The 16,484-nt window shown below is 50.2% G+C and overlaps 1 protein-coding gene across 1 annotated transcript in view; it reads right to left on the bottom strand.

Moving 5' to 3' along the window:
• The window catches only part of AP5Z1 (adaptor related protein complex 5 subunit zeta 1), a 121,628-nt gene that overhangs the window by 64,985 nt on the left and 40,159 nt on the right, over window positions 1-16,484 (bottom strand). Inside the window, exon 10 of the mRNA XM_069209975.1 lies at window positions 15,051-15,229. Within this exon, the coding sequence (XP_069066076.1) occupies window positions 15,051-15,229 (179 nt within the window). The remainder of the gene's footprint in view (window positions 1-15,050; window positions 15,230-16,484) is intronic.

Raw genomic sequence — 16,484 nt, 5'->3', positions numbered from 1 at the left:
TTTCCTACGAAGAGGCTGTTGAAGTCACAGAGTAAAGGGACCCCTCCTCTTTGTGATAGTGCACATTATTAGATTGTTTTCCAGCAGCCAGGTGATGATGGAGTGTGTGTAGAGTATCGAGAAAAGATGTAGATTGCAAATAAAGTACTACAACAGCCACGTGTTTCTGGGGAGGAGGGCGGGCACGTGTGAATCTACAGCACTACATTCCACAAACAGATGCTTACAGGGTAAGAAACATAATCCATTCAGTGGCACGTGTCCTGTAGATGCACATGCTCTGCATACACTGTTAAAGCAGTGCCCTCCAGAAAGCGGTAGCTAACCTGTGGGTGTTGCAGTTGTTTGAAAAAAAAAAAGAGTACGAAATCCTGCCGGTCCAACAGTTCACTGTTGTCGTGCTAGTACATCCACTCAATAGTATTTAGTGACAAGTGTGTGGCTTTGACCAAGAGGCTGCCTTACAAATTTTAGCAATTGGTATATTTCCCAAAAATCCCATAGATACACCTACTTTATGAGTTGAGTGTGCTCTAGGAGGTGGGGGTAAAGTTCTTTTAGCTTTAGCATAACAAGTCTGGATACATTTAATTATCTTTCTTGAGATACCTGCTTTAGATAAAGCCTTCCCTGTGTACGGAGGTGAGAAGGCAATAAAGAGTTGTTTGGTTTGGGAAACGTTTTAGTTCTATCAACATAATGCATTAATGCCCTTTTAAAATCTAAAGTGTGTAGAGCTCTTTCTGCAACTGTTCAGGTTGTGGGAAGAAAACTGGTACGTCAACCGTTTGATTTAGGTGAAAAGTAGAGACAACCTTTGGAAGAAATTTAGGATTGGTACGTAGGACTACCCTATCTTTATGAATTTGGAAGAAGGGTTCCTCCAAGGTTAATGCCTGAACGTCACTCACACATCTTAGTGAAGTGATTGCTACTGGAAATGCTACCTTCCATGAAAGAAACTGAATTAGACAGTTATGTAATGGGTCAAATGGTGGTCCCATTAGTCAAGTAAGTACAATATTAAGGTTCCATATTGGTGCTAGAGGCACTCTAGGTGGAATTTTTCTTATAAACCCTTCCATAAATGCTTTAATCACAGGTATCCTGAACAGTGATAAGTGTTGTCTATTTTGTAGATATGCAGCTATTGCTGCAAGGTGTAGTCGTATTGATGTGTACGCTTACCCACAAGTGTGTAAATGAAGCAAATAGCAAACAATATTTTGAATAGTTGCATTAAAAGGGTCAGTGTGTTTATTTTGACAATAGAAAACAAATCTTTTCCATTTGGCAGCATAGCATGATCTAGTGGTAGACTTATGTGCTTCTTTAAGAATCTTAATGCATTCTGGAGGTACGTTCAGATATCCAAACTCAATGACTTCAGGAGCCAAATCACAAGATTGAGATCTTTGGGACATGGGTGCCTAATTTCTACATGGTTGTGAGTGAGAAGATCTGGAAGTAAGGGAAGCTTCTTGTGAAGGACTACTGACAGCTCCAGTAGGGTTGTGAACCATGGTTGATGTGCCCAAACGGGAGCTAATAGAATGGATGTTGGAGAGGTCTGCCTGAGCTTCCTCACCACAAATGGAAGAAGAGGGAGATGTGGAAAAGCGTAGGCTAATATCTCGGACCAGTTCATACATAGAGCATTGCCCTTGGATCATGGGAGTCTGGAGGAAAAATCTGGGCATGTTGCATCGTCTGCGGTTGCGAACAGGTCTATTTGTGGAAATCCCCTCTGTTGGAAGTATGGTTGAAGGACTCAAGGGTGGAGTTCCCATTTGTGGACCTGTTGCAGCATACTGCTGAGCAGGTCGGCAAAGTCGTTGTCCATCCCTGGAAGGTGTTTCACTAACAAGTGAATCTGAAGTCGAACTGCCCAACGCCAGATTGTCTGAGATGGGTGTGACAACTATACAGAGTGTGTCCTCCTGCCCCCATTTCTGTAAATAAATCATTGCTGTTGTGCTGTCCCTCCGGACGAAGCCAACTTTGCCTTGACGGTGAACCAGTAAAGCTTTCAATGCTGGATGAATAGCTTGAAGTTCCAAGTAGTTGATGTGTAGGGCTTTGTGTTTGGAGTCTCAATGTCCTTGTATTGACAGGTTGTGCAAAAAGACTTTGGCGGTCATTCCAACCCTGGCGGTCGGTGATAAAGCGGCGGCCAACCCGCCAACAGGCAGGCGGTCAAAAAAATGGAATTCTGACCCTGGCGGGAACCGCCAACACAGGCCGCCACTTTAACACTCCGACCGCCACGGCGGGACAGACAAACAGCGCGGCGGTCACCGCCAACAGGCAGGCGGCCGACAATGTACCGCCCACAGTATCACAACTCACCAATCCGCCACCTTTTCCGGGGCGGGAGCCCCGCCGATAAAAACACGGCGGAAACAGACAACGAACGGGAAAACGCTCACCTCTATACACTCCACGAGGACGGAGGACAGCATGGAACCCGAATTTAACATCCTACCAGCTCTTGTCTACCTGCTCATCTACCACGAGTACGAACTCCGGCGCAGAAGACAACGGTGAGTACTGCACCTACGACACAGGGGAGGGGGGAGGACGAAAGGTTACGGGCACACACATACGCCCCCCCCCAACTATCAACATACCAATGCAGAGCAACAACTGAGTGACACCCCCCAAACCCCCCTGAAAAATGCAAAGACACATTAAAATTTAAAATTAAATTTATGTATGAATTAGGTTCATTGAAGTCATGGAAAATTATCGTCATGAAATATCAAAGCAAAAATCATGAACAGTGCGAAAGCTATGTACATAGTCAATAAGTCCTGCTGAGTGTGTCAAATATCCACAGTCCGTGGGCCAATGTCTACCAAACACATGGGCAAAGCCAACACAGGAGACCTGAGTCCGTTGGAGAGAACACTGCTGGGGCATCAGATGACAAAACTACAGGCACCTCAGGGGGAAGGGAAGGGAGGGCACCTCAGCCACAGGAGTCCACGACGCCAGAACCACGAAGGGGCCACCATGCCCACTGTCCCATCCTGGGGAGTGCAAAGCCACAGTCGATCAGGTGGATTACAGACTCCACTGGTCATGGAGGAGGCAGGGTGCCCAGAGTGCAGCGTGAACACTAGCTCGACACAGAACCGGCACTGTCAATGGGCCAGCGGAGCGCTGCTTGAGACGGCGGGGCCCAGCGGAGCGGTGCTTGACAGGAAGGGCCCAGCGGAGCGGTGCTTGACAGGAAGGGCCCAGCGGAGCGGTGCTTGACAGGAAGGGCCCAGCGGAGCGGTGCTTGAGACGGCGGGGCCCAGCGGAGCGGTGCTTGACAGGAAGGGCCCAGCGGAGCGGTGCTTGACAGGAAGGGCCCAGCGGAGCGGTGCTTGACAGGAAGGGCCCAGCGGAGCGGTGCTTGACAGGAAGGGCCCAGCGGAGCAGTGCTTGAGACGGCGGGGCCCAGCGGAGCGGTGCCTTTCTTCACAGCGGGGCCCTGTTCAGCGGTGCCTTTCTTCACGGCGGGGCCCTGTTCAGCGGTGCCTTTCTTCACGGCGGGGCCCTGTTCAGCGGTGCCTGTCTTCACGGCGGGGCCCTGTTCAGCGGTGCCTGTCTTCACGGCGGGCCCTGTTCAGCGGTGCCTGTCTTCACGGCGGGGCCCTGTTCAGCGGTGCCTGTCTTCACGGCGGGGCCCTGTTCAGCGGTGCCTGTCTTCACGGCGGGGCCCTGTTCAGCGGTGCCTGTCTTCACGGCGGGGCCCTGTTCAGCGGTGCCTGTCTTCACGGCGGGGCCCTGTTCAGCGGTGCCTGTCTTCACGGCGGGGCCCTGTTCAGCGGTGCCTGTCTTCACGGCGGGGACCTGTTCAGCGGTGCCTTTCTTGTCTATCAAGGGAGCCAGACCTGGCCAGGACTCCCTGCTTAGTCGCCCTCCGACCGTGCAGTTGCTGGACCCTCCTGTGACGGAGTCCTGGGCCCGTGGGTGTCCTCCGTCACACCCGGGGTGGGGCTTGTGGGGCAACCCTGGTCCGCGCCCCTGCTGGCTGACTTCTCCGCCCTGCTGCCCTTGCCCTCCTTCGATGAGGCTCTCTGGCCCTTGCCTGCCCTTCATGTTGTGGCAGGTGACGGGCCACGACTTTGCTCCTTGGGGGCAGCCGTGTCAGCCTTCTCACAGCGGGCCTTGGTTTTACGGGTTCTCTTTCCAGGGGGGGGTCTGGCTGTTCCTTTGCTGCTGGCCGATGTATCTGTGCTGGGAAAGGGTGGACTCTAAAACCCGTGCACAATGGTCAGACTTGATGCAGGGCTGGTGGTGGCTGAGGTACTCTTCGGACTCTTACCAGATGGAGGGGGTGGGTCAGGTGGTGCAAAGAGGTCAAGTTTGGAGAGGAAAAGTTTTTTAGGAGCAATGGGAAGGGTAGGTGCAGTGGGTATGGGAGTGGAGGGAGAGGATGTGGTTGTAGGAGAGTCAGGTGTGCTGTCTATGGGTGCAGGTGCTTGTGACGTAGGCTGTCGTGTGGTGGTTGGCTGTTGTGTGGGTGGCTGCCTATGTTTGTGTGTTTTGGAAGAGGAGGTGACAGACACAGTGGGAGAGGACACAGGGGACGTGTAAATGGCAGTGGGTGTGGTGACTGCACGTGTGCGGACTGTACTGGAGGGTGTGGTGGTGATGGAAGTACTGGCTGATGGTGGTGTGCATGCAGGTGTGAGTGGAGACGTCACAGGGAGGGGGGAGGGAGACGAGGAGGAGGGGGACACAGAGGTGGTAGTGACTGTTGCCATGGCTGCATCTGGATGTTGCTTGGGTGAATGCTTGTGGGATCTGTGGTGCTTATGTCTGGATGAGCTGCCCTTGGGTGTTGAGGTGTGTGCAGGCTGGTCTGATGGTGTGGATGGGATAGGCTGAGGAACAGGAGACTGGGAGACGGTGGAGGCAGTTAGAAGAGGGAGGCTGGAAACAGGGACAATGGCTGCCGTCAGTGCTGAGGCCAGAGCATTGAACGATCGTTGATGGGCAGCCAGACCCGAATGAATGCCCTCCAGGTATGCATTGCTCCGATGCACCTCCCTCTCTACCCCCTGGATGGCATTCAAAAGGGTAGACTGCCCAACAATGATGGTCTGTAGGAGGTCAATGACCTCCTCACTGAGGGCAGCAGGGGTAACTGGGGCAGGGCCTGAGGTGTCTGGGGCGAAGGAGATGCCCGCCTTCTTGGGCGAGCGGGCACGGAGCGAAGGCTGAGGGGCTGCTGGGAGGGCGGAGCTGGTGCGCTGGGTGGCGGCTATACCTGTTGAGGCGGGGGGCACGGATGTTGCCGCCACCGCTAGGGAGCTCCCTTCCGAGGACGTGTCAGTGTCGCTGGTGTCACCACGGGTCCCCGTTGTGGAGCTCCCCTCGCCCTCCGTATCACTGGTGACCTCGGTGTCTGTAGCATGGCCCACCGGGGCCTTGTGAGTTGCAGCTCCCTCGTGCTCCGATGTCAATTCTCCTCCGCCTGATGATGCTAATGCACACATGCACAAGAAGATAAAGAAAAAGGGTGGGGGGAGAAATAAAGACAGGTTGAGTGCATGCATTGTCAACACCGTTGTCGGAGAGGACAGACACAGGAGCCTCCAGCACTACGCCGCGCTATCGGGGTAGACTACTCAGTACTTGTGACTAGGCCTACAGGTCTATGGACAACAAATGCACACATGGGTGATGCTGGACCATGGATTGCTGTACTTGGCACCCTACAGAGGTGGGGGGTGGGGGCACAGGGCCATGCCTAAAGGAGGGGACTACACTACAGAAAGCGCCCTGGCCTAAAGTCACCCACAGCCCTCCTCCCCCACCCAGGCACCTCCACTGCGCGTAAAGATAGCAGAATGTGCTGGTACTCACCCCCTTGTGTCTGCTGTGATGTCCTCACGCGCCCATCCAAATCGGGGTAGGCCACCGCCAGGATCCGGGACATCAGGGGGGTCAAGGTACGACTGGCACCCCTCCTACGTTGGGAGGCCATCCCCAGCAGTGACTCGGCGGTCTTCCTGGTCCCGCGGCGGATGTCCTCCCACCTCTTTCGGCAGTGGGTGCCCCGTCTGTTGTGGATCCCCAGGTTCTGGACTTCCTTGGCGATGGCACGCCAAATGTCGACTTTCTGATGGGCGCTGACCTATTTGACATGTACAGGGTGGGAAAGGAAATTTCAACATTTTTCTGCAGGTTAGATGTGATTGCCCCTCCCTCCCCAACCCTGCCATGTGGCACATGCTCTCATCTGTCGTGCCTTGCACTCCTCATTCGCGCTCCCCACCCCACCATTTTACATCCACCATACACAACCCAGGCATAGCCCATTCCACGTGCACCCAGTGTACTTACCTGTTGGTCTGGAGGACCGTAGAGTAGCGCATACTGGGGCAGGACCCCATCCACAAGTTTCTCCAACTCTTCTGAAGTGAAGGCAGGGGCCCTTTCCCCAGTCGCAGCAGCCATTGTCTCTTCCAGACCGAGGTCACAGCAGCACTTGCAGTATAGGTCCTCTCCTGTGGATGATCAGGTCTCGAGTGATTAAGCAGATAGAAAATGGCGGTCACGCCCGCGGCGGTGCGTACCGCGACCGCCGGCGCACATCGTCATTGGCTCCTGAGACCCATAGGGTGCAATGTTAACCAATGCGCCTTCGCACTGCGGTCTTCGACCGCCTACCGCCACGGTGTGCCACGCCAGCGCGTTGACCTCACATCCCACTGTCACACTTCTCAGGTCAGGCAGCCGCCATTACAAGGGCCCACATGGCTTAATTGCTACTGCGTCACACAGGCTTAGGCCTTGCATTGCCACTCATACAAGCCTTTCAATGCATAGCGATTCGTGGACTGTGCAAGCTGGGTGAACGTACCTGTGGGTTGCTTGACTCTGTGCTCCATGTTGTCCTTCCTAGGCACCGTCCGCTGGGACTTGCGAGGAGAAGGATGAATCCTCCCGTGTACCGACCGCTGGTGGACCTGTCGACAATGGAAGAACGACATATTATACTTCGATACCGACTTGACCGAGCCACTATACATGAACTGTGTGCCCAGCTGGAGCCAGACCTGATGTCCCCCATCCGCCAACCCACAGGGATTCCCCTCTGGTGCAGGTTCTGTCAGTACTCCATTTTTTGGCAAGTGGGTCTTTTCAGACAACATTGGCCATGTCATCAGGGATGTCTCAGCCTATGTTTTCGAAGGTTTTGTCCAGAGTGTTGTCTGCCCTGATGAAATACATGCGGAGATACATTGTTTTCCCTGAGGAGGGTGATTTTGCCACTGTGAAGGGTGATTTCTATGCCCTTGGACATATCCCCAACATCATTGGTGCCATTGATGGGACCCATATGGCTTTAGTACCCCCAAAAGACAATGAGCAGGTGTACAGAAATAGAAAAAATTACCATTCTATGAATGTCCAGGTGGTGTGTTTGGCTGACCAGTACATCTCCCATGTAAATGCCAAGTTCCCTGGGTCAGTGCATGACACGTATGTCATGCGAAATAGCAGCATCCCTTATGTGATGGAACAGCTACAGAGACACCGTGTGTGGCTAATAGGTGACTCTGGTTACCCCAACCTGCCTTGGCTATTGACCCCAGTGAGGAATCCCCGGACCAGGGCAGAGGAATGGTACAATGAGGCCCATGGGCGAACTAGGAGGATTATAGAACGGACCTTCGGGGTCCTGAAGGCCAGGTTTAGGTGCCTGCATATGACAGGTGGATCCCTAATGTACTCACCAAAGAAGGTGTGTCATATCATCGTGGCCTGCTGTATGCTTCACAATCTTGCATTGCGACGCCAGGTGCCTTTCCTGCAGGAGGATGGTCCAGATGGTGGTGTTGTAGCAGCTGTGGAGCCTGTGGAGAGTGAAGAGGAGGAAGACGACGGGGACGACACGGACAACAGGGACACAGTTATACAACAGTATTTTCAGTAGCACACAGATAAGAATCACCCACGCCATTTTACATTTACTTCTGGCCTCCTGCATCTCTACTTTCTGTGTTTCCCCCCAGTTCCTTTTAACTGATTTTTGACTTTCCCTTCCCTTTTCAGAGCTGTATGACCCACAGCGTGACTTCTGCTTTGTTTGCCCATGGACTAATGCTTATTGACATTGGTATGTTGTCATCACAATGTAACTGAACATTATTGCACCGTTATGTGTAATACATTTGTAAAGAATACAAGCAGACTCCTGAAATTTGAAGTGCAATTGGTGATTTATTTTAAGTGCTGCATATAGGTCCATGATAGTAAAACGGTGATGGGTGGGGGTGGAGTAATGTCCATGGCAGAGTCCAGTTCTCAGTAGCACAGGTGCATTGTCCATATGCCTGTGGAAGGATGGAGCAGGGGCAGTTCAGGGTTGGACAGGGTGACAATGTGGGACAGTGGGATGACATCAGGGGGTATCTTATGCTGGCGGAGGTCTTGGCATCCTACTCTGTCTTCTTGTGTGATCTCAGGTTCCGCTTGCGGGGTGGTTGATCTTAAGCAGGAGGTGGGGTTCTGGTGGCCTGTCGTTGTGTGGGGGCCTCCTGTCCACTAGCGCCGGCGGAGGTGGTAGGCTGTTCGTCGTCCGGGCTAGTGACAGGGGCCCTTTGGGGTGCCACATGGTCCCGCAATGTGGTGACTATCTGGTTGAGGGCCAGGACGATGGTCCCCATTGCGGTACCGATGTTCCTGAGTTCGTCTCTGAACCCCATGTACCGTTCCTCCTGCTGTGCCTGGATCTCCTGGAACCTGGCCAGTACCGTCGCCATCATCTCCTGGGAGTGGTGGTATGCTCCCATGATGGTGGTGAGGGCCTCTTGGAGAGTGGGTTCCCTGGGCCGGTCAACCCCCTCTCGCACAGCAGCCCTCCCAGTTCCCCTGTTTCCCCGGGCCTCTGTCCCCTGGACGGTGTGCCCACTACCACTGCCCCCAGGTCCCTGTTGTTGTTGGGGTGGTGGGTCAGCCTGGGTGCCCTGTAGTGGCGGACACACCGATGATTGACGCGTCCTGGAGACAGAGACATGGGCCCGCTGGGTGGGAGCTGTGCTGGTATTCCCAGAGGGGGTTGGGTCTGCTGTGGCCTGTGCCTGTGTGTGGGGAACCGACTGTCCAGAGGTCCCCGATGGTCCGGGCTGGTCATCAGGTTCCAGGTCGACAGAGCTGCTGTCATCACTGGGGGCCTGTTCTGGGGGCGGGATGGACAAATCTGGACCCTCCTGGCCGGTGTGTTGGCGTTCGGGCCCTGCAGGGGTAAAAGAGTATGGTTATTGCTTCTGTGTGTGCCATGGCGTGCGATTTGTGGGTGCCCTTGTCCCCCAGTGCTGGCATTCCCTTGTGGGAGGAGTTGTGAGGGTGGTTTGTGGGGGGGGATGGGTATGTGCAGTGGTCATGCTTAGGTGATGGGTGTCCATGGTTTGTGTTGGCATTCAGGGATTGGTGTTGTGTTGGGTGGGCTGTGCTGGTGAGACATTGGCAGGGAGGATGTGTGCTGGGGGGTTTGGGGTGAGGGTGGGGGCTGGCATGCTGGTGGTTGGGGGGGGTGAAGTAGTTGGGATTAGACTTACCAAAGTCCATTCCTCTGCCTACTCCAGCGAGGCCCTCAGGATGCAGGATGTTCAAGACCTCTTGCTCCCATGCTGTGAATTCGGGTGGAGTGGGTGGGGGTCCGCCGCCAGTCATCTGCACAGCGATGTTGTGTCTTGACACCATCGACCGCACCTTCCCCCGTAGGTCGTTCCAGCGCTTTCGGATGTCTTCCCGGTTTCTGGGATGCTGTCCCACAGCGTTGACCCTGTCGACGATCCTTTGCCATAGCTCCGCCTTCCTGGCTATTGTGGTGTGCTGCACCTGTGTGCCGAATAGCTGGGGCTCTACCCTAATTATTTCCTCCACCATGACCCTGAGTTCTTGGTCCGAGAACCTGGGGTGTCTTTGGGGTGCCATGGGGTGGTGTGAGGTGGTGTTTGTGGTGATGAGTGTGGTGTGTGTGGTGGTGTGTGGTGTTTTGTGCGTGGATGTAGTGTGGGTGATGATGTTGTGTTCCTCTGTGTGTTGGGGTTTTCGATAGCTGTGCTCTCTCTCTCTCTCTCTCTCTCTCGCCTTCTCTCCGAATTTCTAGTAGTGGGGGTTTGTGGGTGATGTGGGTGTGTGTTTTATAGTTGATTGGATGTGTGGGAGTGGTGTTTGTATGTGTATCAGGTGTGTGTTTTTCAAATTGTCCAATGTGGCTGTGTTTTGGAGCTGGGTGTGTATTTTGACCGCGGCGGTGTGTAACGCCAATGGAATACCGCGGTTAAATGACCGCCGCGTGGATTCGTGGGTCGTAATGGCATGGGCGTGTTTGTGTTGGCGTGACGGTGGAGGTTTGGTCATCTCCAGTTTATCGCTGACCGCTGATGAGGCGGCCTTCCGTGGATGTCGGGTTTTTGGCGGTTTGACAGTTGTGGGTCAGAATGACCGTGGCGGTTTACCGCGGCCGCGGCGGTAGAATGGCGGTCTTCTGACCGGCGGTAAGAGCCTTTTACCGCTGAGGTCAGAATGACCCCCTTTGTGTGTTACACCATTGCAGAGAAGGATGTATGCGCCTGTATACCAACACTAGATCTTGGAGTTGAACCTGTGATTAAGTCCATTGACCCTTCCGGGCACTGTTGCAGTGGCCCATACATGTAGTCTTGCATGTGGTACTATTGTAATGCAAGAAGCCATCATCCCTAGAATTCTCTGAATTGTTCTCACAGTTATCTGTTGATTGGGGTGTAACTGCTGCAAGAGCATTACTATATTTCAAGTCCTGAGTGTGTCTGGGTAGGCCAATCCCAAATGTGTGTTGAGAACAGCCTCTAGATATGGTTGTATCTGAGGTAGTTGAAGATTGGATTTCTGTATGTTGATGGTAAAACCTAGCTGCTGAAGATGTTGTTTGATTGTGCTGAATGCATAAAGGGAGTGAACTGGACTTGATTAGCTAATCGTCCAGATATGGAAAGACATGAATGCCATGTCTGCGCAGATGTGCTGCAACTACCACCAGGCATTTCGTGAATACAAGAGGTGCAGTGGTTAGTCCAAAAGGGAGAATTTTGAATTGATACTGTCTTCCAGCCCACAGAAAATCTCTCAGATTTGTAATACAGGGAAGTATTGGGATGCAGAAATATGCATCCTTTAAATCCAGTGCGGACATGAAGTGTCCTTGTTGTAAAAGAGGTATTACATCTTGGAGAGTTACCCACATAGAAATGTTCTGAAAGGATGTAGTGATTTAACGGTCTGCGATCCAGCACTGATCACAGTGATCTGTCCTTTTCGGGAATAAGGAAGTACAATGAATAGACTCCTGTTCCTCTATGATGAATTGGAACTATTTCTATTGCCTCTTTTTGAAGCAGAGCTTGCACTTTATGATTTAGTAATTGTAGATGTTCTACTGAGAGTTTGTGGTTGCGAGGTGGTATGTTGGGGGGGGGGGGGGTTCTAACCTCCAGGCACTAATCATGTTGGATAATATTTAACTCCCATTGATCTGTTGTTATGTTTAGCTATTTGGGGGAAAACTGGTGTAAATGTCCCCCTACAGGTGTTGAAGGATTGTGGGGAATGAGAAGAGAGTCACTGTTTTGATGTGGAGGGGGTAGCACGAGTGGAGGCACCTTTCCCTCGTCCCTTTAAATTGTTGCCCCTATATGTGCCTCTATAGTATCCTCTTGAAGGGGATGTTTGATGTTGTTGCCTAAAAAAGTAGATGGTTCTGACATGGATTGTTTATTGCCCTGCTCATAGCTGGGCCTTCAAAAGGAACCACAATTAGTGGGAGTTTAAAGTGCCCACATAGATTTGGCTACCTCTTTCTTTCTTCATCTTTTCCAGAGTTTGGTCTACTTCAGGGCCAAAAAGGTGTTGTTTATCAAAAGGAGCATTTAACAATGTTTGTTGCACCTCAGGTTTAAAGCTTAATATGTGTAGCCAGGCATGTCTAAGGAGTAAAACACTAGCGTTTATCCCCCAGCAACTGTGTCTGCTGCATCTGGAGCACATTTAATGGAATTATTTGACATCAATTTTATTTCTTGTACAAGTTGGTGACCTTTCTTTTTATATTCCTCTGGAAGATGTTGAATGAGATCTTCAGTCTCATCCCAGTGTGCTCTGTCCTATATAGCCAACAACCTTTGGGTGTTAGCAAGCCTCCAGTGATTAGCTACTTTTAACCCCACCCTTTTATCTGATGCATCAATTAACGTTGATTCTTTACCAGGTTGAGGTGTGCTTCTGCAGTGGTTTGTGAGTTTGCTCGCTTGCGAGCGTTTGATACCACTAGGGAATCTGGTGGAATGTGACCTTTAATATATGCAGGATCAGAGGAAGCTGCCTTATATTTTTTGTCAATCATGGGTGTAATTACTCTGACATGGACTGGATCTTTAAAAATATCGTCTGCATGACGTGTCACTCCCTTCAACATTCGGCAGCTCGAGTGGTGGAGGAAAGGGTCTTGAATAAAATATGTTCTTCTATGGGATCCTTATGTAATGGGACCTGGTGATATGCAGCCACCCTACCCACCAACTCATTAAAAGATTTTGGGTCATCTGGTGGAGAAGGCTTAGCCGGATATACATCCTGGTCAGTGTCACCTGGTGGGTCAACATCATAGGTATCCCAAGGATCTACTGGCTATTGTGTATGAATATTATCATCATCATCATCATCATCATCATCCTCATCATCCCCCTGCTCCTTCATATAAGGTTGCGGAGAACCTTGTGGAGTTGTCTCAACTATATCCCCTATAGTTGAACAGTGGTGTGCTGAAGTGCGTGGAGGAGAGGGTAGTGTAGGAGGAGAAATAGGTCTGGAGGCAATGTACTCTCTTTTCTTTTTGTGAGGTGGTGGTAAAGTAATGTCCTCCACTCGACTGAAGACGGACGTTTAGTTTACATGAACATCTGCTTCATAGATTTAGCGATGATCTGACCCACATTCAGCTGACTATGAAGCCTTTTGCTTTGGATTAAGTTTCTGCACTATAGTCTGTAGTCCAGGCTCTGGTTCAGAAGCAGTTTGTTTCGATGGTGGAGCCGAAATTTTCAGTACCAAAGTAGGTTTCTGTTTCAGTGCCAATATGGTCGATACCAAAGAGCCAGATGGTTGGAGTCGGTCCCAAAACAATTCAGGTCTGGTGAGTGGCAGGAGTTTTCAGATTAGCTTTCGGTGTCAAGCCCGAGGGCAAGACATACTTAGCGATTGTTCAGTGCCTACCATGGCCAGCCGTAGTGATAGCTCAGAAGCCGTACATTCGGTCTGTGGAGATTGTCTTTTGATGTGCAGGGTAGGGGCTTTTGTACTCACTGCGCGCTGTGCCGGTGGAATGTTCATGGTGTGCATGCTCATCTCTGCTTCTGAGTCCGACTCCGAGTCTGGTTTGGAAAAGGCCTCTTCCTCAGCTGCTGAAGCCTCATGCAGCTCTTCCTGCAGCTTGATGTCTTGGAGACCAAAGACGTCTGGTGTCTCCTCTAATTCCTTATGCTGCATTTCTTTCCTGTGCACTTGACGATACCTCAGCGTTTTCTTCGATCAAAATGACCGACAGGCCTCACAACGCTCCTCGTCATGGTCCGGAATAAGGCAGAGGTTACAAACCTACAAACCAAATAAAGTTCTGCGTGCGGGTATTTAGCATGGCAACGGGGAAAAAAACGGAAAGGAGTGCCCGTTCCATCAGCAGCGCACTGTCTGTACCAACAGATATGAAAAAAGATGACGAAGCCTCAACGGGCTAGGGTCAAAGGTTGGGATCGAAATTGTCAAACCGACAAAGAAGAGTTTTCTTCTGTTCTTGATGTACGTTGGTAGAACGCAAACAAAAACAATACCAACAAGTACGGAAACGTACAATGTTCCGAGGGAAGCCTGAAACGATTTCGAACCGGAGCACCAAATAACACGTCCAAACAAGATGGCGTAAAGAAAACAATCTAACTATGGAGTTGGTACCCATGCGCACTCTCACCGAGAGGAGGGGTCACTTTACCTCGTGACTCCAACAGCTTCTTCGAAAAAAAAAAAACTTGCACACATCCTGACCCAACACTAGATGGCAGAGGTATGGAGAGCATGTGTATCTACAGCCACACATGCCACCAAATGTTTTATTTTTCTCATTGTACATACTGCTGAGTTCGTTAACACTGTTGGGCCTTGTACTATTAGTGATATTTCTGAATGTGAGTTATGCCCAGATTTACATGATGTTCATGTTGTCTTAATTCATGCATGTGTTGAATACAAACTTTATTTACATACACCTCGCATGAAGCCTCATTTGTGACACCCAGTGTACTTACTGTGTGGTAGTGCTGTGCCAATGCTTTACACATTGCCTCCCTGATAAGCCTGACTGCTCTGTGCCAAGCTACCTAAGGATGAGCACAGGTTGTACAGTGAGTGTAATCACCCACCCCTAATGGGAGTGGTAGGTTCTGCCTGGCTAGGGCCTCGCCTCAGCCAACCACACTATATAAATATTTAGGCACCAGAATCTATACTATCAGTTAAGTTTGTTTTGCAATAGAAATTATCACAAGTTTGAAAGGTTGACAGTGCATGAAGGTATCATACAAGATGATTTGATAAATCTTTGACATGGGCTGGGAGTCAAAGGGTACTTGAGGCTGGGCACCTACAGGCTAACCTATGGGATCAGGCAGTGTGGCTACAGAAGGTTAGTTGCTCAAAATTGGGGAAGAAAGACACCTTTTCTTTCTTTTTAACATGTTTCTCTTGTCTTTCCAAAAATGTAGACCAAGCTAATTTTATAAAATGTAGTCATGCCCGGTTATCACAGTAGGAAAACATATACAGTTTCCATAGTGCCATAATGTCTTACATGTCTGGTTTTAAATCATAAAAACTGGAGAAAACCTCTATTATAGTAGTGAAACAAAGACTCAGCATAAACGTGAGGGACACCATCACTGGAAGGAACAGTTATTTCTTGTTTTTTTCTCACATGCACAAACAGGACTGATTTAATTTAAACACTATACCTTGAAGAGGTTTGGGAAGAACTTCTGAAAAACCCATACATTCTGTGTGAAGAATGTGGCATTGACTTTGCAGAACTGAATAAATTCGAAGGCTAAAACTGGATGGTGGAAGAGTTCAGCTGGGACCTTTGTAAATAAGGTTCGGTACACAGATTCAGAGTCAACTGCTGCAGTTTCACCTGTGAAGATATAAAATTTCCAGATGTGATTTTTGGGAAGCCTTATGTAACTGACAGAAGTCACCCTCTCAAAAGAGTGACCAACCTATAATTTGAAGCGTGGGGAAAAACAAAACGTTCTGAAAACCAGGCATACCTCCTTTGAAACGCACAGTCTCATGCTGCATAGGAGTTCCCAAAAGATCAATCTAAAGTTAATAAAAGCAGTCCAAATGTGTTAAGATATGGCATGTTATCCTCAAGCAACAGATTTAAAGTGCCATTTAGTAGATGGCAATGTACTGTCAATCTGCCCATGTGGCAGAGGAAATATTTCTTTTTCACCGGCAAAGAACATTCTGTCCATTTTACGGTTCTCCACCTGAAAATTGGCCGGCCTTAGTACTTTCCCCCTTCACAGTTTCCCCAAAGCACATCTAAGGCACAGCGAGAGTTGCCTTGGAGCAAAAATATATGCTAAGGTAACTCAACCGTGTTGTTGTGGTATTATAGAATTGTAACAAATGGGGTTAATGGACTCATAGCAACCAAGTGGGGGCATAGCTCTAGTACTTGCACAATAAATGACCCAAGACGCTGTGTATTTACTTTGAAGAATACAAAAAAAGTGATTAAATGAAAGCCTGAATTAATCTCAGCCACTGGTAATTACTCGTGCAGCATCCCAGTGCCTCATTTTCACCCCTCCAGGCCATCTCAGATTAGACCAAGCCATATGCAAACCAGCCTTGCTCCTAATCCAATAGGAAACATTCACACCGAACTGCCAAGCCAGGTCCAGTCTGAACTGGAAGACAAGCAACCCAAAACAAGTTTCACTCCAAGTGGGTCAAAATCTGTATGAGTCTTCATATGTTCCCATCTAAAGGGAGCATGGACTGGCTGTTTGGGCTGGACTGTTACTATTGGATCAGGACCAAGACTGATTTGCATAAGGTGGGTCTCTGACAAAAACTGGATAGCGGATGAAAAACGATGGTCTGGAATGCAGCCCGAGAGATTGCTATTGGCTAAGATTAATACAAGCACGCCTTCCATCCCCTTGTGCTAGGAGCAAACTTCTGCAAAAATAACATCAGTGACATTTTAGGGCTTGGTGTGCAGCATCACAATGGATCACGAGGAGGTATTGCATAGAAGTGGTGGCCACCTCTTAATCAGAACCTTAAATAATGGTGCCACCCACATTTGGTCACAGTGAGTACACTATGATGATACTTTTGCACGGTCAGAAATTTAGTCGAAACTCATAGTC

This window comes from Pleurodeles waltl, chromosome 10 (assembly GCF_031143425.1).
Source record: "Pleurodeles waltl isolate 20211129_DDA chromosome 10, aPleWal1.hap1.20221129, whole genome shotgun sequence".
NCBI classification, from domain to species: domain Eukaryota; kingdom Metazoa; phylum Chordata; class Amphibia; order Caudata; family Salamandridae; genus Pleurodeles; species Pleurodeles waltl.
This window is presented reverse-complemented; position numbering and strand designations above follow the sequence as displayed.